Source organism: Muscardinus avellanarius, assembly GCF_963383645.1.
Source record: "Muscardinus avellanarius genome assembly, chromosome: 4".
Taxonomy (NCBI): domain Eukaryota; kingdom Metazoa; phylum Chordata; class Mammalia; order Rodentia; family Gliridae; genus Muscardinus; species Muscardinus avellanarius.
The window spans coordinates 43398266-43420514 of record NC_137789.1 but is presented as its reverse complement, the minus strand read 5'-3'; the positions used below and the strand labels follow the sequence as shown (position 1 = coordinate 43420514).

The following is a 22249-nucleotide window of genomic DNA, read 5'->3' as shown; positions in this document are numbered from 1 at the left end:
GGTAGTACTGGGGATGTAACCCTTCTACCTCCGGGCTACATTCCCAGACCTACTTTATATATATATGTTTTTATTTGGAAACAGGGTCTCTTAAGCCAGCATGGCTGGCTTTGAACCTGCGCGATCCTCTGTCTCCGCCTTTGATCCTCTGTCTCCGCCTCCCAAGCACAGGCATTACAAGCCACCATGCCCGGCTGATTTTGTTTTTTATAGCTGAGTAGAATTCTATTGTGTGCATTTCCCATAATTTTGCAATCCATTCATCTGTTGATGGAGACCTAGGTTGGTTTAACAGTTTTCGTTCTAATGTTAATTTATAGAAATCACATAATGAACATTAAGTTTTACCTTATATAAAACCATAAGCACCATTAGTAGAGTTAGTAATTACTGTATCTTATTCATTTTTCCTAATGACTCATGACACTTTTAAGTAAGACGTTATAAGAATAGTTCTATCTTCATAAAAATTGAAAGTAATGCCGGGCGTGGTGGCACACAATTGTAATCCCTGCGCTTGGGAGGCAGAGACAGGAGGATCGCGCAGGTTCGAAGCCAGCCGTGCTGGCATAAGAGACCCTGTTTCCAAAAATAAAAATAGGTCTGGGAGTGTAGCCCGGAGGAAGAAGGGCTTCCAGGAACCCCAGTACCACCAAAAAAAAAAAAAAAAAAAAATTGAAAGTAATGATTTCTTTTTTTTTTTTTTTCCGGTACTGGGGATGGAACCCAGGGGCGTTGTACCTCTGAGCTATACCCCAGTCCTATTTTTTAGTCTTTTTTTTTTTTTTTGGTGTGTGTGTGTGTGTGTGTGTGTGTGTGTGTGTGTGTGTGTGTGGTACTGGGGATGGAACCCAGGCGTATTGTATCTCTGAGCTACACCCCCTAGTCCTATTTTTTTACTCTTTTTATTTTTTTTTAAACAGTCTCACTGAGATGCTAAGGGCCTCACTAAGTGTCTTCAAATTGTGATCCTCTGGTCTCTGCCTCCTGAATGCTGAGATTACAAGCATGCGCTACCACACCTGGCTGAAAGTAATGATTTAAATAAAAAAATTTTCAGTCTAGAGCTCTTTTGTATTGATTAGCGATATAATCTTATTCTTATTTTAAAAGGGTTTTAAGTTAGGTAACTGTTCAGTGCAGTTCTTTCAGTAAAACTTTAACGATAATCCTTAAATTTGTCTTGCAAAGACCAACTAGTCTAAGAGAATAGGAAAATACTTTGGGGATGTCTTTACTAATATATGAGAAATTGTACTTGGGTAATGTCACAGGTGGTGAACTGGGAAGGATTAGATACCTTGCCCAGAAGTCTGAGATGGGTTTAGATTTGTTAGGTAGTTCTTTTGTTAGACAGTGTTATGGTGGGGGTATGGTTTGATTGTCACCCAAGGGTCCATTATGATTGGAGACTTGGTCCCAGAGTGGTGATATTAAGAGGTGGTGAAACCTGTAATAGGTGGGGCTTGGTGTGAGGTTCTTGTATCAATGGTGTAAGTGTTCCTGGAAGGTAATTTTTGTGCAGTCCCCTGAAGCCTCATGAAAGGGTTATAAATGAAGCAAGCCTGTTTCCTCCTTTTTACCCTGCCCCTCATTTGTGATGCAGTTACACATATGCCCACCATGGCTGGCTGTGAAATGAGGGGACAGGGTAGAGGGACAACTCTCACTTGGGCTTGTGTTACGCCACTTAGACTTTGAGTCCCCAAACTGTAAGCCAAATAAGCCTTTTCTTCACAAGTCACCGGTGTCAGGCATTTCATTTAAGTGACGCAAAGCTGACAGATACAGAAAGCAACCAGGCCAACTCACTGTTAAAGTGCAGTGTTTAAATCTCCCATCCCTGTCACCGTCATGAAGTCATGAAAAGAGTCAGATGTTATCTGAGCATCTCCCTAAGGCTTGATAAAGCTTGTTTTGCCACATTTCAGAATAAATGTTTTTATAGATTAGATGCTTAGACATATGCTTATAAATTCACTCTGCCAAAGTGGGCAAGGAAAACCTTTGTCTTCAGCTCAGAGTGCAATAATTTCTGAGCGCCCTTATGTTTACTCTGCTTTTAGAGGTGGGTGAACTTGGAGATACAGAATGGCCTTAGGTATAAACACTGAAGATTTTGATTTGAAAACCTTGAAATCTACTAAATCTTATTAAAAGAAGCCCATCTCTCTATTAAATGGTAGAATCAACCTTTTTAGCACTTATTCACCAAAAAGTCATTCCAGGCCTACAGGAGAGTGCCTTCTTGCTGATTGCTGTACCTAAGTGATCATCATTTTGTCTATGCTAGTTGTCTCCTGGATGTGGAACTAAGGAGATAGACAAGGGCAGGGAAACAGGAACATGTCTGTCTGTCTGTCTGTTTGCTTGCTTGCTTGCTTGTTGAGTGGTACTGAGGATGGAGCCCAAAGATGTTCTACCTCTGATCTATACCCCAAGCTGTGTTTGTTGTTGTTGTTGTTTTTGAAACAAGGTCTCATTATTGTGCACCAGCCTTGAACCTGCAGTCCTTCTGTTTTAGCCCCCTACATACTGATATTGCAGGTGCTGCTGCTGTGTCTGCTTTATTTAATTTTCATTTTGAAACAGGATCACACTAAGTTGCTGAGGCTCTCACTTAATTACTGAGGCTGGTCTTCAATATACAGTCCTCCTATTTTAGTATTCCAAGTGGTAGTATTTCAGGCATGCCCCATTGCACCTGGCTTTTTATTTATTTTAATAATATATTTTATTTAACTTCCCTTATTGGCTTTGTACTTTAGTTCGTCATTTTATCATTGGGCTTATTTCTGACCTTCTTTGTGGTTCTCTCATGGGTCCTGGCCAGGCTTCCCTGATCTTTCCTTTTGGGTCATATAAATATCCCATTAGAAAATGTTTCCTGATACTGCTGATTCAGATGTCTTGGTCCTATTTCCTTATGTACATCATATCCTTTTTTTCCCAATGCCAGAAGCCCTGGATGTCCTTGTTCCTTGCTACCAGCAGTATTAATTATCTGATGTGATTGTATACTAGGATTAGACTGGAGTGTACTTAGAACACTGTGTTAGGTTGTACTTCAAATCCAGTTAACATTGATGCCTACCCCATTGATTTCTCTTCCCCAGTTACTATTTGAATCATACATACATACACAGTTTTGTGTGTGTGGTGATAAGAATTGAACTTGGGCATTCTATCTCTGAGCTATTCCCCCAGCCCTATTTTATTGTTTGTTTATTTGCAGGTCTGGGGATGGAACCCAGGGGCATTTTACCTCTAAGCTATATCCCCTGACCTATTTTTTCATTCTTTATTTTAAAACAGGGTCTCACTAAGTTGCAGAGGGCCTCACTAAGTAACTGAGGCTGTCCGTGAACCACAATCCTCCTGTCTCAGCCTCCTGAATGCTGGGATTACAAGCATGTGCCACCACTCCTGGCTCCCTATTTTATTTTGAAACAGGGTCTCACTAGTTTGCAGAGGGCTTCGCTAAGTTGCAGAGGCCGGCCACGAACCTTCAATCTCCATCTTAGCCCCCCCAAGTACTAGGTTTATAAGTGTGCAATACCATGGCCAGCTTGAATCACATTTTAAAACTGAATTTAAATAAGCATTTCCTAATGTTTTTTCTTAAACTCTATTTTTGATATTTTATGTCCCTAATGAAATTACAAACTTTTCTTTTTCCCCCTGCGGTACTAAGGATAGAACCCAGGGACATTCTACCTCTGAGCTACACCCCCAGCCCTATTTTTTATTCTTTATTTTGAAGCAGGGTCTCACTGAGTTGTAAAGGGCCTCACTAAGTATTATCTGAGGCTGTCCTTGAACTGCAATCCTGTCTCAGCCTCACAAATGCTGGGACACAAATATACCACCACACCTGGCTACATTATAAACTTATTAAAGGGAAAATATGCCATATATTTTGGGGGTCATCTGTAGTTAATAGGCACTTGGGTGACTGAAGTTCCGATTTGTTTTAGATGGTATCTTACCCCAGAGAGATTATATACCTAGAAGTTTCTGTCTCTCAAACTTGTCTTTAGTAAACAGCCTTAATTCAAGTTAGTCTGTTCCAAATACTTGTGTTTAGCATTTCAGCTACAATTTCTTGTTCCTCCATAATTCTGTAGGGAATTTACTAGTTTTTCATTCTCAGATAATCCATTGACCAAGACTAGTCCAGTCAATTTGGTCTGCTTTCTCAGCCCTAGCCTCCTGGTTAATTCAGTTGAAAATTTCAATAGTCCCTGTTCTATCTAGCCCAGATTTCTGACATCCTGGGGTTCACTATCTTCAGCAGGTCTTCTTGGTCCTTTATAGCTCTCAGTGCTATTCTCCTCTCTGTTCTCAAGCCTTAGCTCCACACCTCTAACCCTCTAGAGCAGCATGCTTTCAGGTCTTGACCCCATCTTCTTGCAGCCCATCCCTCAAGGCTGTCCTCATGATCTGTTAGGACAAATTTGTGAAATCCCATCTGTCCCTGCTTACAATCATTTGCTGAATACCAAACACTTTGTCAAAAAGTACAAGCTGGACTCAGGTCTTTCCTTATAGGGTAGGTCTGTTCCTCCAGCCTCACCCTTCCCCTGGCTGCACGCAGCACGCCCAGGCAGGTCCTTGGCCCACACACAAAGCTGCTTCTCTTTCTGGAAAGCACCTCCTGGCACTTCTGCCTACTCATGAGCCCATGGCACCCTTTTTAACCCATTTGGTTGGTCCTCCCGGATACCTTTTGCTGTGTATATGTGATACTAGAGATAGAACCCAGGGCCATTCTACCTCTGAGCTATACTCCCAGCCCTATTTTTTATTCTTTATTTTGAAACAGGGTCTCACTGAGTTGTAAAGGGCCACACTAAGTAGCTGAGACTGTCTGTGAACCACAGTGTTCCTGTCTTAGCTTCCCAAATTCTGGGATTACAAGCGTGTGCCACCATGCCCAGCTTCTGGATACCTTGATGTTTCAAGAAGCACAAAGGAAGAACTGCTTCTGTACTTCTAAATTTCTTCTTCTTCTTCTTCTTCTTCTTCTTCTTCTTCTTCTTCTTCTTCTTCTTCTTCTTCTTCTTCTCCTCCTCCTCCTCCTCCTCCTCCTCCTCCTCCTTCTCCTTCTCCTTCTCCTTCTCCTCCTCCTTCTTTTTTTGTGGTACTGGGGTTCCTGGTTCTACCTCCGGGCTACTCTCCCAGACACCTATTTTTTATATTTTTATTTGGAAACAGGGTCTCTTAAGCCAGCGAGGCTGGCTTCGAACCTGCGCGATCCTCCTGTCTCTACCTCCCAAGTGCGAGGATTACAAGCGTGCACCACGCGAGGATTACAAGCGTGCACCACCACACCCGGCCGAAATATCTTCTATTGTTGTATCTTCCATATTGTAATATTTGTTTCTATGTCAATTTCCACATATCTTAATTTTCCCACAATAGGCACCCAGTAAATGCTGAATGGTCAGGACATAAATCATTTATCAATAAGAACTTGAAATGTTATTCTCCTTGAGTTGATAATCAGCAATAAGTCTTGACAAAAATTATGTACTTTCTTTAAAATAGATTGAATGAACCAGGCATGGTGGCGCGTGCTTGTAATCCCAGCATTTGGGAGGCTGAGACAGGAGGGTCACAGTTTACAGACAGCTTCAGCTATTTAGTGAGGCCCTCTGCAACTCCATGAGACCCCGTTTCAAAATAAAGAATAAAAAAAAGAGGGCAGAGGGTATACCTTGGAGGTAGAATGCCACTGGGTTCAATCCTCAGAATAAAAAAAAAATAGATTGAATGTAGCATTAAAGATGATATCTGAGCTAGCTGCCATTGGCCTGTCTGTAACCTGGGATTACATTTTCACTAAGAGAGAGGATCCTTTGCAGTGACTGGTCTCTTGACATGTATGTCTAGAGACATACATATTAAAGGACTCATATTAAAGGAAATGAAGGAGGTTGTGGGAGGTGGAGAGGAACAATTAGTTTAGAAGCCTTAAGGAGTCCTGAGAAACTCTACACATTCTTGATTTCCTGGCCCCGGGGAGAAAGCCTTGACCAGAATTGAGTGACATGAATGGAGGTGCCTTGCTTTCTTGAAGTCTCCAAATCTGCCTATAGGTAGCTATCAGATCATAAACTAACACAGAATCTGAGTCCAAAAGTTCTCATGAGTACATTTTTGTGTGTGTGGACCTAGGTTCTGAACCCAGGAGATTTTTTTTTTTAACTCATGGCTCTTATACTTTCCCTGCTTTCAGGACATTCTGTCTTTGGGTAGTTCTCTATACTAGCTGAAGCCACATCTGGCAGGCATTGAGGTGCTTGAAACCCCAGTTGGGCTTGTAGGCATTTGCTGGTGGTTTCCATGGGCCCTGGGCCACCTTCTGCAAGGGTGTGAACAGGGAAGCTGCTGTTGGCGGACTCTGGCCTAGACTGTGACTCGCCTTATATTCCTGGAGTTGCTTGGTCCGTTCTGCCTGTCATCTGGCACATAGTTGCCATCCATTATACTGAGGATGCTTGCTGTGTGCCCAGCACCCTGAACAAAGTGGGAACCGTGCCCCGTGGATGTGAAATGAGTCATATTTTAAGCCTCTCCTTTGGTGTTTTTGCTGTCTGTGGTCAGAGTTGCATTGGTGCGTGTCCAGAGCACCCCTGGGTTTGGCAGAGAGGGAAACGGACTTTGCTTCCCCAGCCCGTAGGTATGTGTCATTATTGTTGAGTGAAGCAACCTTGACCTAGAATCAGCATTCCAGGCTCCTGGCACCCACCTCCCTCGCCTCCCTTTGCATGAATTGTGGGCGTGATGTACCCCCCGGGGGGGGGGGGCTTCATCTCCCTCATGCTTTGGGTAGAGGTAAGAAACCACCGCTTTGGAAGCTGGGGGGCTGCATTTTGAGGTGTCTTGTTAGTAGCTACTGTACACCCAGGAAGAAAGTCAGAAGCTAGTTCAGTATCACAGTTGGTTTCTGTTTTGTTGCCAGAAGGGAAAATGTGTGCATGGATAAGAACCTAAGGCCAGGAAAAGCCAAGGTAAGGATTATGTGACCCAGACCATGACTTACGATCTCTCCTGAGCAGTGGGAAGCACAGCCCCCTACAAAGCCTCTGAAAGGAGCCAGCACCCCAAGTAGGGCTTTTTGCTATTATTAGGGCACAGTTCCTATAAATCAAAAGCATTCCCTTTAGAGCCAGGCTATTCTAATGACTGTTTTTTGGTGTCTCATGATCCTCCAAGAATAGGGCTACATCTGCTCACCTCCGCTCCCAACATAGTTCATACCCAAGGAGAGGCGCTACCTAGATGAAGACTGAGTGGACATAGAGTTCAGACATTGTGAACTAATAATAGGAACACTTCTGTCATGTCAGGCACTGTTCTAGGTACATGTGTACCGTTACTTAATGCTCACCATGATCCTGTGAAATAGAACTATTATTAGCCTGTATTAACTGAGGAGGAAAGACAGAGGGGTTAAATAATCTGCCCAAGGTCACACAGCTGGATTCTGGCCTGATCCTGTACTCCTCATCTTTGTGCTGTACGGCCATCTGCACAGGAAAGAACTGGCATTTTGGAGCCAGACTTCATTAGGAAAATGCATGTTATGATTGTTTTCTGCTTTAGGGTATTAGGAAGATTGAGTGGGTTCACAAGCAAAGCAGCTTCCATGTCAGTGAGGCACAAACTACGGTGGATGTCCATCAATAATTGGTTCTTGTCCCCAAGTATAGGGTTTTTGGAGTCACTATGTGGTCCTTGTGGCTGAGTCCCCTTTGATGATTATCTTTGGAAAATTTTCCATATGCCTCACTGTATGGTTAAGTCTCTGGATGACGTGGAGTTTAGAGAAGATGGATTCAGCAGGCATTACAGAATGGTCCTGTGTGCTCAGGATGCCCTGAGGTCAGCTTCGACCTGAGTTTGGCTTCTGTGCACCTGCCACTTGTAAGGGCTGTGCTGGGTGCCCTAGCTGCACCCTCTCTGCTCAGTCAACTCATGCTAGAGTGTGAAGGCGGGACCTCTAATCTTTAGGATTCACCTTTCACTCTATACTCACCCACCTATTCCCCATCTTCAAAAGTTTGATCTTGGACTTTCTATCTTTAGTTTGTCTAAAGACCTCAGTGTCTATCTTTGATACTTTTTATCCCTAATTAGACAAATGTGAAACTGCCAACTTTTCAGACTTACTAAGGTTGTTTCCTTGCCCTTTTTCCTCCCTGAAACTAGACCACCCATTTACTTCTTATAAGACTGCTCAAGAGTTACAAAATTGCAGTTTTATTGGATTTACTTTTTATTTAGTACTGATCTCAGGTTCTTGTTTGTTTGTTTGTTTGTTTTTGGTGGTACTGGGGTTCCTGGAAACCCTTCTATCTCCAGGCTACACTCCCAGACCTATTTTATATTTTTATTTGGAAACAGGGTCTCTTACGCCAGCAAGGCTGGCTTCGACCCTGCGTGATCCTCCTGTCTCTGCCTCCCAAGCGCAGGGATTACAAGCGTGCGCCACCACGCCTGGCAAGTTCTTGTATATTTAGTGTTGATATACATTTTCAAGAATCTTAACTAGTAGATAGTTTTAAGTAGAGACTGATTTGCTGACTTACTGTAGCCATTTATTTAATTACATTTTTAAAAAGAATCATATGTTCACATTGCTTAAAATACAAGTGATAGCAAAGGGTATGTGAAAGTCTGTACCCCACCCATCTATCTCCTCATTTCTCCTCTTTGTAAAAATCAGTGTCCCCATTCCTTGGGTAGACTTCCAGAGACATTCTATGCAGCTATCGGCACAAATTATAACTGATTCCCATTCATATGTTCCTTTTCTTATTATATCTCCTCTCCTGCAATTTTTCTTATTTCATGATGCCCCTAAATTATTCTGAAAGAGATAATTCATAAAAACCTTCTTTCTTTTCATAGCTGCCTAGTTTTTATTGAGAGACCAGACTGTATTTTAACCTGTCTTTGGTGACCAGCTTGTTCCCACTCATTTATGAATACCTATCATTTCACAATGAACAACCTGGTGCATGCCATCTTTGCTTCAATGAGAGTATATCTGGAGGAGAAATTCCCAGATGTTGAACTGTTGAGTCACAGGGTGTATACATTTACAAAAGTATTATATTGCCAAATTGCCCCCATAAAAGAGGCTTAAATGTGAACAACTACCATCAATGAATAAAGGTGCCTGTTTATCTATTTCTTTCTATCCTCTCTAGCCTAGTCATTAAATGTTTACTAGTATCAATAAGGTAGATGAAAAGAAACCACTTCTCTGTTATTTTAATTTGTTCCTCTCTTCCCAGGAGTGAGGTTGAGCTTTCTTTTTCCTTGTTTGAGAGCCATTACCTTGTCCTTCCTGTCAATGTTCATTTTGTAGGCTTTGCCCATTTTTATTTTGGCTTTTCTGTGTGCATTTGTTCTTTTTGTTCATTGATTTTAGAGCGAGTAATCTGCACATTTGAACCAGCCGTAATGGTCTTGACACGAGAAAATACCTGGAGGTATTTTCTCCAGGCATATCACTCTTCATCTTTGGATTTTGTTACTGATCTTTTTGCCATACGGATTTATCAGTTTCTTTCCTTATGACTTTTTGGGTTTAGTGCCATACTTCAGAAAGTTTTTACCCATTCTGAGATTGTTGGATTTGTTTGTTTTGCTTTTAAATTCTCCCAAGACTTTTATAATATTTAATTTCTAAAGACCTTTATAATATTTAATTTTTCTGATCATTCAGAGTATGTCTTGGTATAAAGTATGATCCATGGAATAATCCTTTCTTTGCCCATGCAGCAGTTATTAATTTTAGCCTAGGTTTTAATTTATAACTAACATACTGTGTATCTTATCAGTCTCTTCTACGAACCCCTTGCCTCTAACATGACTCAGACTGATTTCGGATGACAGATAATCGTTTCAGCAGGCAGCTTGGCATCAGGGAAAGATCATTATCTTTGGGCCTTAGCAGATCTGCTTTTGAATGCTGACTCTGCAGCTTCTTAACCTGTGCAGCTTTGGGCAAGTTACTTAACTTTTTTGGGCCATTATTCATTTTAAAAATGTGGTGCAGCTGGTTGTGACAGTTAGAGATAATGTCAGTTGACTGTCCACTGAATGCCTGGTACACAAGTAGATACTTCTGATACAACAGGAGCTGTTATTATTGTCACCACTACTAATATCAGTAATGTGCTGCTGGTTTGACTGAGGATGTTGTGTTCTTTCCCTATGCAGCCGTTCTTCAGTCAAAGCTGGTGTTCCTGGAGATTGAACATGGAGCTTCCCTGCTTACTCCAAAGAGCATCGGGAGTTCCCTGCTAATGATTAGGCTGGCATTGTAGGGCAGTTCATAGCCTCTAGGCACATGGTCAGTAGCATGTTATAGTGTCCATTAAAATAAAATTGTCTTAGAGTAGAAGATACAGTCTGACTGTACTTTAGTTTCGTAGTCTGATTAATGAAGTTAGCATCACCATTAGATTGTTAGTGCTATTTAGGCCAGTGGTAATCTGCAGAAACTTAGCTGCCTAAACAGATGCTGATATCTAAATTCAGTTCACCTTTTACATATACACACACACACACATACACACACTGGGAATAAACCTAGAGTCATTCTACCTCCAAGCTACACTGCCAGACTGATTTTAATTTTTATTTGGATACCAGGTCTTGCTAAGTTGCTGAGAGCCTCATTAAGTTGCCAAGGGTGGCTTTGAACCCACAACCCTTCTGTCTCAGCCTCCCAAATACCGGGATTGCAGGCATGTGCCACTGCACTCAGCCTTTACTTCTATTTTTAGGTCAAAACCTTAGGACTTAGTTCTTTGTGAGATAATTCATTATTGTTTTATTCCATACCTCTTTGTACATTTTGATGATCTAGACTTGCTTTTCTATGCACATTTGGTTTTCTTCTATTTTTTAAATATTTCTTCTCTTTCAGTTAAGTTTAGTCTTAATATTTATCTTGTGAAAACTCACTACAGTCCTTCTCTGAGTAAACTCAATGTCTCAAATAATTTTAAATTTATTATTCTCGGTCTCATTGTCTCCAGACTATCTCCTTCCATTCTTTTTCATATCATATTTTCTGCCTACTTATCCTGCATAAAAAAAATGGAAGCACCGAACTTCCTTCTCCTGAGAGTTTGTCAGTGATTATCAATAATTCAGAAAGTCTTCTCCTCTCTGTCTTATATTTCTGTTTTCTCTCTTTCACTTGCTTTTCTTGAATTCGAAATGTGTTACTAGACTTTTTTTTTTAAATGAAAACTATCAAAACCTAGTTCTTACCCACTCTTAATGTTAAGAAAACTTCTAGTTGGGAAATTTTACTTGGTTTTACACTATAAATATTCTCCCTAGCCAACAATCTGTTCACAAATATCTGTTAAGTGCCTAGTATGTGGCAGGCTCTGAGAGCACAAGTGAGCAGTTCTCTGCTGCACACGTTTGCTTCGTACAGAGGAGAGAGATGGATGACATAGAAGCTAACAAATGGACCCGCTCCAAGCACAGGGTCCCAGGAGCTGCGCGTACAGTACTATGTTACCAGGAGCGAAGATGCCCGTCTCCTTTCTTTATAATTCTTTGCTGCTGGCCCGAGTTTAAATTTTATATTTTGTTGCCGGGCGTGGTGGCGCATGCTTGTAATCTCCGCGTTTGGGAGGTGGAGACAGGAGGAGCTCGTAGGTTCAAAGCCAGCCGCTCTGGCGTAAGAGACCCTGTTTCCAAAAATAAAATAGGTCTGGGAGTGTAGCCCGGAGGTAGAAGGGCTTCCAGGAACCCCAGTACCACCAAAAATATATCTATCTATATATTTTTTCTTAACTTTTTTAAAACACACTGGTGCTTTCTTATTTCCCAGGATTTCCTCCTTTCTTCACGCATCCCTTAGATACCCATTCTAAAAAATAGGTTAAACAATATCGTGGCATTGCTGCCTTTGTTATAATCTTGTACTTCCCTTCTGAGTCTAAAAAAATTCTTTGATGCGTCCTATACCATGAAGTTCATCCTTAGTTATTCTTGAAACCAAAAGCCATTTCTCCAAATTAAACCTCACTTTTTGACATCCTAGGGTTTTGCTTTTGTTTTTAAAGAGCAGCAGTTCTCAGCGTGTCTGGGCAGAATGTGTGTTGGTATGTAAGATGGGTGCTAGGGATTGAACTCAAGACCATGTATGTACCAAGCATGCACTCTACCACTGGACTATACCCTCAGTTCCCCAAGTTTCTCTTCTAAGAAGTGGACTTTATTATGATATTTTTGATTGTAGGAAATGATAATGACTAGTAAACAGTGTATACTATGACTGCTGAGCAAAATAAAATGAGTAGTCTTCCAGGATTCAGAACATGGAAGTTATACTTCTTTCTGGTTCACCTTTTAGATCTGAAAATGAATTCTCAATGTTGTTTTTCTATTTTCAGGGATGACTCTGTTCCAGAGGACAACATCTGGAGAGGCATCCTCTCTGTTGTCTTCTTCTTTCTTATCATCAGTGTGTTAGCCTTCCCCAATGGTAAGTGATGTAATGCTTTATTATATTACTCCTATGCATTGTGCCCTTCTGACTCTTGTGAAATACAAATCATTTAGAGGTGAAACTGGAAGATAGAGAAAATAAATCCGAGTTTTGTGTAGTGGTCAGGGCATGGGATCTGGAGGTAGACTGCCCACTTCACCTCTTCCTAGTTCTGTGACCCTAAGGATTCCAAGAGTGCTTCAGTTTCTGTTTTATAAAATTGAGGCAACAGGGATTACTCTTGTGAGAGTTAGCTAAATTAATACATTGTAAACACTATGTATTCGTTTACTTTCTCTTGCTGTAATACCTGGCTATAGACTTGATAAAGAAATGATGTTTAGGTAGCCCACGGTTTTAGAAGTTGAGAGTATACAAACTGCATGGTGCTGACTCTGGCAAGGGCCTTTTAAGTTTAGATTGTGGCCAACAGCATCATGACAGAAATGAGCGAAATGGGAGATTACATGGCAATTCAAAAAGCCAGAGAGACTGAGGAGGGGCTAGATTTGTCCTTTCATAGTAACCATTTGATGAGAATTATCTAACCAGAACCCCAAGAGAACTAAATTAATTCTTTTGGAAGGCAGCATCCCCAGTGACCTTGTATCAGACCCCACTTTTTAAATTTTTTATTTTCTATTTTTTGCCAGTACTGGGGAATGAACCCAGGGGCAGTCTATGTACAAGCTACACCCCCAGTCCAATTTCTTATTCTTTATTTTGAAACAGAGTCTCACTAAATGCAGAGGGCCTCACTAAGTAGCTAAGGCAGGTCTCTAACAAACTTCAATCCTGTCTCAGCTTCCCAAGTACTGGGATTGCAAGCATGTGCCTCCACACCCGGCTCAGGCTACTTCTTAAAGGTTCTACCACCTTGAACATCATCACTGGACCCAAGCTCCCGCCCGACACATGTGCCCTTGGGGACAAACCGTATCCAAACCATGGCACACTGAGCCGTGACTGACAATTTGTAAGAGTCCCCAAAATGTTAGCTGTTCTTTTTATTGTTATCAGCTGAATCAGATAACACTCAATTCTTATTGAGTCATTTTTTTTGCTAAGGACAGGATCAGGGCTGTACTGAATTATTAAGTAATTTGTCACCCCAGATTTTATGATGGTCAACTTTTCTGACTATGCACTTGGGATATGAATTTTAATCATCAGGGAAAAAAAGCTAATTATTACTGGTGAGTTTTATATTCCCCCCCATCTCATCATGATTATAAAGAGAATGAGGCAGAGCCTTTGTCCAAGAAGCAAGTTTGTTATTCAGCCATGCTTCCAGTTGAGTCATTCCTTTCCTCTGCATTGCCCTGTATAAGTTGATTTATTTTTATTTGTTCCCTTTTTATACCTTCTCTCTAGAGTATTCCATACTTGCTACCTATAACTACTTCTAAATGCTCACTCTTACACCTCTGATATTTTAATTAATTCCAGTCTTTTTTATGGGTTAGGCTCCATGAACCTCCTCAGGCTTTAAGATATATTTCTCCTATAACCTCAAGATATATTTCTCCTATAGCCTCCCATGCTTTTCAGTAGACTAAAATGCATGATACAGGAACTCATTGTGAAGGTCACCAAATGCTCTCTGGAGTTGTTCCCCGGAAAAGCCTCAGGCTTCCCATGATGGTGGCAGTGGAATCTTGCTATATTGTTTTGCTGCTCTTACATAGTACTATGTTTATAAGAACACAGTGGGTTTTGCTGGTAGCACAGTAATTGAGCCAGGAAAACCACTATTCTGAATTTCTTAAAGACTGATTGGTTCTAGATGGCCAGGTTATTTGGGAATTGAGCTAAACTTTCCAACTACTCAAGCTTTTAAATTAAATTTGCTTTTAATGAAAGCCTTTCTCTATATGAAAGGTTATGTACCTTTTGCAAGTAGGATAAATATAGTTAGACTTTCCATGCTGATTGATGTTTGTGAAAAGGCACGGTTATTGGGCTATGCAGATGAGGTGTACATTATTGACCTGCTCTAGAAATTGCTAAGAAAAATCCCCACTGTCAGACAGATTTTGGCAATTTGCTCACTGTCTTTTCCCCTCCCATAGCCAGTGTAGAAGAGCTTAGAATTTCAGGTTTAGAAGAACTGGAATGTGAGGCAGCCCACTCTCTCCTTCAGGGGTGCCATGTTGTAGAGCAACAGAAGTGACCAGCTGCAAGTGGCCCCAGAACTCTGGAACCGGCCTTTTCATACAAAGATGACGTAACAGTACAACTCAAAGCAAGGAGATGGTGGCTTCCATCTCAGGCCAGACACCAGCACAAGGCCACGCACCACCAGAGCTCAGAAACAAGCAGGGGACCGTTCACAGTGGTGACTCCACAGCCATTCCGCCCTCCACTCACTTCCCTGGCGCTGCTCTGTGCTGCTTGCTACTGGTCTGTGCCCTTAGTGCTTTTCCCCTATTTCTCCTGTCCCCTGTCCTGTCAGTCCAGGAGAGCATAGCACATGCTCACGTGCTCAGGAAACGGGTCAGTCCACCTGTATTATTTCAGTCTTCGCTCTCCTGGGGTATTGTCTGTTGCTTAGTTTTAGTGTTTACTTTATGGCTTGAAGGTTTTTATTGTGCTTTTACGTTTGTTTTGCTTTTGCTATTTCTGAGTCCAGAGTCATCTTGGAAGTTTGAGGATTCTAAAAGAGCAGTCTTTCAGTAGTCCTTCAATGTGGATGTGGTGGAGCTGAATATCGGGGCTTCCTTCGCAGCTGTTTTCTGGCTAAGGGGCTAAGTCTCTCCCAAGTAATTTCATGTGATTTCTGCTGGCTCATCCCCATCCCCTGAGGAAGTCCTCTAATCTTCAAAGTCTGCTTAACCAGTTCGGTCTCTCTTTGTGGGATTGTGCCTTTATTTTGATTTTGGAAAGATAAAATTGTAAGTGTGCCAAGTGCGTTGGCACACACCTCTAGTCCCAGTACTTGGGAGGCTCCGACAGGAGGATGGCACATAAAAGACCAGCCTTAGCAACTTAATGAGGTCCTCAGCAACTTAATGGGACCCTGTTGCAGAATTTAAGAAAGGGCTGGAGGTGTAGCTCCGAAGTAGAATGCTCCTGGATTTAATTGCCTATACAAAAACCAAACAGCCTGTAAGCTTGTGTTATACCGTTTATCCCATGCTTCTTGTGGTCTATGATACATGCAAACGGAGAGGCCCCATCTAGTTCAGCCTGCTCATACTACAGATGAGAAAATTGAAACTGTGGCCACCGGTCAGCCACAGAGGTCGCCTGTCACCACTCGATGTCAGTGGCCTGGTACCTGGGCCTTGCTCCATGTTTTCTTGCCTTGGGATTGCTCTCTCGTCATACCTCATTTGGTCCACAGCGAGGTGTTTTACCTCTCTTCCTGTGCAAAACGTTCTGGCTCCTTCTGTTTCTCTTCCTTCCTGTCACTCTCAGGCTTTTTCTTTTCCCAGAAGAGGGTCTCAGCAGCTTGTACCTGGCACACACTGGGTACTACGGAAGGCAGGTGGCCTTTGGCCCAGTGCTCCTCTGTTGCCCAGGCCCATGACTGGCAGAAGCTCGCTGATTGATCTGAACCTTCCTGCCTTCTCCTTTTTCTCCTCTATTCTTTCCTGCCATATCCTTTCCCTTCCTTCTGTAGGCAGAACATGTCAAAACTCAGGTTTTAGCATACGGAAAAGGATAATGGCAGCTCAGGATCCTGTTATTGTGATATTGGCTGGCTAGCCTTATCTCTTATTATTGCAATGACAGAATAGAATACCTGAGGCTGGGCAACTTATGAAGAAAAGAGTCTTTTTGTCCTTTTTTCTTTCTTTCTTTCTTTTTTTTTGCTCATGACAGTTCTGGAGTCTGAAAGTCCAAGGTTGGGCGGCCATATCTGGTAAGGGCCTTGTGCCTTATTGTAACTTGGAGTGAGTCAGAAGGGCCCGTAGGCACATGTGGGAGACACAGCACAGGAGAGGCAGCCTTGTTTTGAAACAACCAGCTCTCACGGTCACTAATCCAGTCTTGCAAGAGCAAAGCTCACTCGTTCCCATAAGAATTAACCAGATCCTCAAGATCAGCATTAAGGAGCCAGACGCCCCTTTCCGGGGCCCCCCTTGCCAGCACCGCCACAGTGACAATCAGATTTCAACATGAGTCTGTAGGGGACAGACTCTACTCGAGCCGAAGCAGCAGGGAAGGGAGGACGTAGAGGGTCTTGAAACCACGTGTACATTACCCCCTCACTGGATTCACCTAGTTGGTTTTTAAAGATACGTTTATTCACACTGTACCTAAGATTAGTACAATTAGACCTTTTCTACGTGAAAGAATGTTTCTGGGTATTTTTAAATCTGGAGTAGCTTAGTGGGGAGGTGCTGGGGAGCCGAGGGCCGCTGGGAAGGGGTGCTCCCAGGCTCTTGGCCTTTCTGGAGCTGCACTGCTTCTCTGAGTGGAGTGTCCATGCCTCTTCTTGCTCCAGGATTGTTACCTTATTTTCTGTTCTTCCCACCTTGGCACATAGTCTCAAACTAAGCAATGAAAGTGCATGTGCACAGTGGAGCCCCAAACTTGCCTTCTCCTTCAGCGGCAGCCTGGGGGAGGTGCCTGCGATAGACAGCGTGCCCACAACGAATTCATTTTGGCAACTGCAAAGGCATTTATCCTTGACCTGATGGAGGTTGCCCTGCATGTTTGTTTATAGGCCTAAATTGCATTATAACCATGTGTCTCATCTTGCACGCATGTACTCATACAATGCTATCTTTGTAGAATTGCTCAACTTCCACAGGAAGCTGTGATTCTCTTTGTAGAGTCTAAATAACAAAAAAGGCCTTGACTGAGAGTTTTGCAGCAGTCAGAATGCCTTTGGCTGTTAAGTAATAGAAAGCCCACTTTAAAAATGGCTTAAAAGCAAGGAAAATGTTTACTTTCTTACATAGCAAGAAGCTCTGAGATACGCTAGTTCCAGGCCTGACCAGGCCACACGCTGTGGGGATGTGCTCTGCGACCTCCCAGCCTCGGATCTGCTTCACAGCCTTGGTCTGCTGGGTCATCACTTTCCCCATGTTCGGCTTCTTCTGCATCTTCTGGTCCCTGGTGTTCCTCTTTGAGTACACAGTGGCCACTGGCTGTGGGGTGTCCAATTACCTGCCATCTGTGAGCTTGGTCATAGGCGGAGAGGTGCCCCAGCCCTACATGTGGCGCTTCTGCATCACCTTTGCCTATTGCAACCACTACCCCAGGTGTGCCTCGCCATGTCCTGGCTACCGCCAGCTCTGCCGCCTCCACATTAGCCTCAGCATCACGGAGAACCTTGTGCTGCTAGTGCCCACCTATGTCTCCTCCTCCGAGGACTTCAGCATCCGTGAAAATGCTTTTGATATGTTCTTAGCGGCCTCCCTCCATCCATGCTCCCCACCTGCATGGGGGTGCTGACCAAGAGGCACATAGATCGCAAGTCCTACAGCCGGAAACGGAGGCTCTTCGTCATCAATTTTGTCTCCTCCTCCTTGGTGCTGGCTGTCTACTTTCAGTACAACATGTATTATGAGGCTGGAGTGTACACCATCTCTGCCATCCTGGAGTACACCGTTGTTCTAACCAACATGGCGTTCTATATGACAGCCTGGTGGGACTTCGGGAACAAAAAGCTGCTCATAACCTCTCAGCCCAAGGCAAAATGATTCTAAACCCTTCTCTGCTACTGGGAGGAGGCAGCCCTCTGCCCAGAAACAAGAAACCACTCTGGCCTTCCCCTTTCCTTCCCATGTGTCCTCTCTGGTCCTTCTGAAGCTGGGAAGGGAGAAGGGCAGAGGACAAGACTGACCCCCGCCCTGCCAGCTTCTCCCCAACCCGCACACAGGCACAGGGGCCCTCAAGCAACATCCGCCTTAACTGAGAGACCTGGCAAGCTGAGCTAGAAGGCGAGCCGTTAGTGCTAAAAAAAAAAAAAAAAAAAATGACTGAGGTTCATGACCACCATCCCATTTTTGGCCTTTAAAAAGCAACCTTTCACAGAGGTCAAAGACTGCTGAGCAGTGGCTGCTACCTGAAAACCACAACCATTTCTCTCTAGTATTCATGTGTCTAGTGCTCTACTGTGCCCCTCCAGGCCTGTAGTTTAGTCCCCTGCTCGGTTTGCCCAGGTGCCCTAGCCCCAGTTTCAGCTCTTCAGTCTGGTGTGGGCTTTAGGGTGTGTACCCTTCTCTCTCCAAGCCTCAGCATCCACATGTATGACAGGAGATTTTGCTGTATGATTTCCAAGGGCTCTGCCAAGTGTGGTACTGAGGCCATCTGATGAGAGGTGGTCTGCACCGGAAGGATGACTCATCACAGAAAAAGCAGCAGCACAGCATGTATTTCTCTCCTCTTCTGAAATCACTGTCTCACAGAGCCTTCCTCTGCATAGGAATAGGGTGCAGGGGTCAGGCACAGTTCCCTGCGCCAAATGGGCTCCCTGGTATCCACCTGCTTTACTTCTCCAGGTCCTGAGCTTTTTTGGTTCTACTTTTTCTTTCCCAAATGAAAATATTTCCATTTTCTCTTGGCAACAGAAAAAAAAAAAAAAAATTGGGTGGGGAGAAGTACCTCTTTTCTTTATTGTCTATCTCCTACTTCAGTACTTTTTTCTTTTAAAAATAATTCTGTCGCCGGGCGTGGTGGCGCACGCTTGTAATCCCCACACTTGGGAGGCGGAGACAGGAGGATTGCACAGGTTCGAAGCCAGCCTTGCTGGCTTAAGAGACCCTGTTTCCAAATAAAAATATAAAATAGGTCTGGGAGTGTAGCCTGGAGGTAGAAGGGTTTCCAGGAACCCCAGTACCACAAATGAATGAATGAATGAATGAATGAATGAATGAAAATAATTCTGTCTTAGGTTTGAAATTTGCTTGAAGATAATTTTATTCTAGGTTTTCCTAAAAAATATTTAAGCTTTAGCAGGGTGTGGTGGCGCACGCTTGTAATCCCAGCGCTTGGGAGGCTGAGACAGGAGGATTGCACAGGTTCGAAGCCAGCCTCAGCTACTTAGTGAGGCTCTCAAAAATGTACTGAGACCCTGTTTCCAAATAAAATATAAAAAGAGGTCTGGGAGTATAGCCCAGAGGTAGAATAGCCCCTGGGTTCCACCCCTAGTACCACAAAAAAGAAAAAAAAAATTAAGCTTTAAAATAATCATCAAGAGAAGAAGCTAAGAGGGCTTGCTAAGGGTCTCTGGCCTGAGGATACAAATGTGTCACTGTGGCACAGGGCACTGCTGATTTTTGTGAAGAGAATTATATTTCTGCAAAGTGCAGTCCTCTGAACTTACTCATAGGCATAATGGATTCTGACAAGTTGAGCAATGATCTTACTTTATAGCTTCTGAGGTAGTTTTTTAAGTGCTGTCTCCTCTCATGACACAGACATTTGGCTTCTATTTCTTTTGACATTAAGCCCGCTCGTAATACTGGATTGAAAAGCTACATATTCTACTTGGAAAGGTTGATAGACAAAATAAAATGCGTTTTATTAGTTTTATAGTCTTTAAATGAAACATGTCTTACAGTTTTCAGTGTGCCGGGTACAGCTGCAGTCCCGAAGCCGGGACTTGTTTCTGCATCACTAAAAAGCCTTCCCCATTTCTCCTGAATAACAAGAAAGTGGGCAGCCTGAGCAAAGGGCCTCACTGTGCCGAGCAGCCACTCCTGATCAAGTCAGAAAGAAAGTGCAACCCACTCAAAGGCACGTCAGAAGATGGGCCCTCTTAGTAATCTTGAAACCATACCAACAGGCAAAGAGAAAGGGAAACCTCCTTTATGGCACCACTGAGAACCGTCTGTCGGGAAGCCAGGCTGGCCTTGCGATAAGGTATTGGAATAATGTCGCCATTCCCAGGATGGGCCAGGAAGTACTGACCTGCCGGGCAGGCGGAGCGCCAGGCTCCTCCCTGCATTTCCCCCTGCACTCCTAGGACTTTCAAAGGTCACTTGGCTGATGAATCTAAGTGTGGTGACCTAGGGAGCACAGGTATCAAGGTTCATAATACAGAAAACTGGCCAGCCTCCTCCTTCCTAATTTTTTTTTAGCACTATTCCTATCTTTGATGGTAATAATGATACTGTTAGTGAGTAATGCTACTAGAAAGTACTTCTTAAAATACTACATATAAATATCCAAGGCCTCAGAAAGCAGAGAGCAGTCCCAACAAGCCTCAACTTCAGGGGAGACAGGTTTGATGACTGAAGGAAAGCCTCGGGTGGGTTTTGTTATTAGCTACTGAAAGGGCCACAGACAACACAGGACTTTTCTCACCCTTTGTAGGTAAAAGAGCCCAGTGAGCCCCAGCGCCTGGGCCTGGGCTGTCCCTGGCTTATATCTCTAGAAGCATCCTTGCCCTTTCCCTGGTTCTTCCTGCTTCCCTGACCTTGCTTTGATGGATTTGTTGGAGCAGGGTCATGTTTTGCACTCCACCATTCCCTTCCCTCCTTGGCACCAGCTCTCGGCACTGCCAGCTCCTTTTCCTCCTCTTGCACTCCTGTCCCTGAAGCCGGTCCTGGATCAAACCTCTGGACTCCCCTCTGCTGCCACTCCTGAGCTACCTGGTTCCCTGGAGTTTCCAGGAGGCCGCAGGTGCGTGCACCACCCAGCCAGCTGAGGAGTAGAACCTGGCAGCTGGGGTGTGAGCTACATACCCCGGGCAGTTCTGCTTGCCGCTGTGTCCTCTCCGTCCTGTGGGAGTGGTGGATCCCCCTCATCACCAAGTGGTCAGGACAGCTTAGGGACTGTGTCTGTGGGGTATCCCGTTCCTCAGCCTGGTGTGCGATGCTGCTCAGGAAAGTACTGCTGACCCTGAGAAGGACACCAACTTACATGATTTGAAGTGTTGAGTGGGCATGGAACTCTGGTGCCAGCCAAGTAATTTTAGCATTGGGCCTTAGTGGAGGAAACCATAGAGAAAAACTGGTCTTATCTTAGGGCCAGAAGGTAAGTTTGACGGGATTGAGGAAGCATTATTTTTAAGCCAGGCTGCCACTGTAATACAAAAGTGAGTTGCTACAGTCAAGAGCCATCAGCTAACATCAGTAGAGTATGTGGAAGAAAAAATTGCTTAAAATATAGCAATTTTAGCTACTGTTTCCAATGGTTTCTGATGAAAGGCAACCATGTTAGATTATCTGGAAGGGGATTCTGATTTATATGCTTCACTGTCTGGGAAAGAATCCGCTGATTAAAGTAATGCAGGTCGTCTTCCTCAGAGCTTAGAGACAGAACAGATTCAGATACACTTTTTGGCAAATCCACGACTATCCGAGCCTTTCCTTTTTCCATCCAAAACCAAGGAAGCAAACTCATCTGGATAAGGTGGAGTCCATCATGATGGGCTCATACTCTGAGCCGTCACTGTCTACACTCAGGACCTGAACAGCGGGGATGGGGATGGCGGGATGCCATAACTGATCTCCACAGCAAGAACTTGATTAATCAAAAGAAAGTTGTAAAAGTATATTTCAGTGTAGTCTTTTAAAGAATACACAAGCCATCTTAGAATGGATTCCGGAATAAAAAATTATAATGTATTGTTTGCCTTACACAAGATTCAAAGTTGTAAGCAGCAGAAGCCAACTTTGTTCACTAAAGAGCCTGTTGAAGATAGACTGCTTCCGCGGAGTTAGGAGGCTTGGAAACCAGGCTGTAGGCCACACTGCTAGACACAGGCACCGCACACACAACTGGTGTAAAGAGGAAACCCCAGCCCTGGCC

At 43.5% G+C, this 22249-nt stretch overlaps 1 protein-coding gene and 1 pseudogene across 2 annotated transcripts in view; both read left to right on the top strand.

Moving 5' to 3' along the window:
- Positions 1-22249, top strand: part of PTDSS1 (phosphatidylserine synthase 1) — a gene marked incomplete at both ends in the record, with an annotated part of 64452 nt that overhangs the window by 2690 nt on the left and 39513 nt on the right. The window contains one exon of the mRNA XM_080694241.1: positions 12441-12532. Coding sequence (XP_080550367.1) covers positions 12441-12532 — 92 coding nt within the window. The remainder of the gene's footprint in view (positions 1-12440; positions 12533-22249) is intronic.
- On the top strand, positions 17504-18192 carry LOC308261919 (post-GPI attachment to proteins factor 2-like; annotated as a pseudogene). Its single transcript has one exon. The product of its transcript is annotated as a post-GPI attachment to proteins factor 2-like (transcript).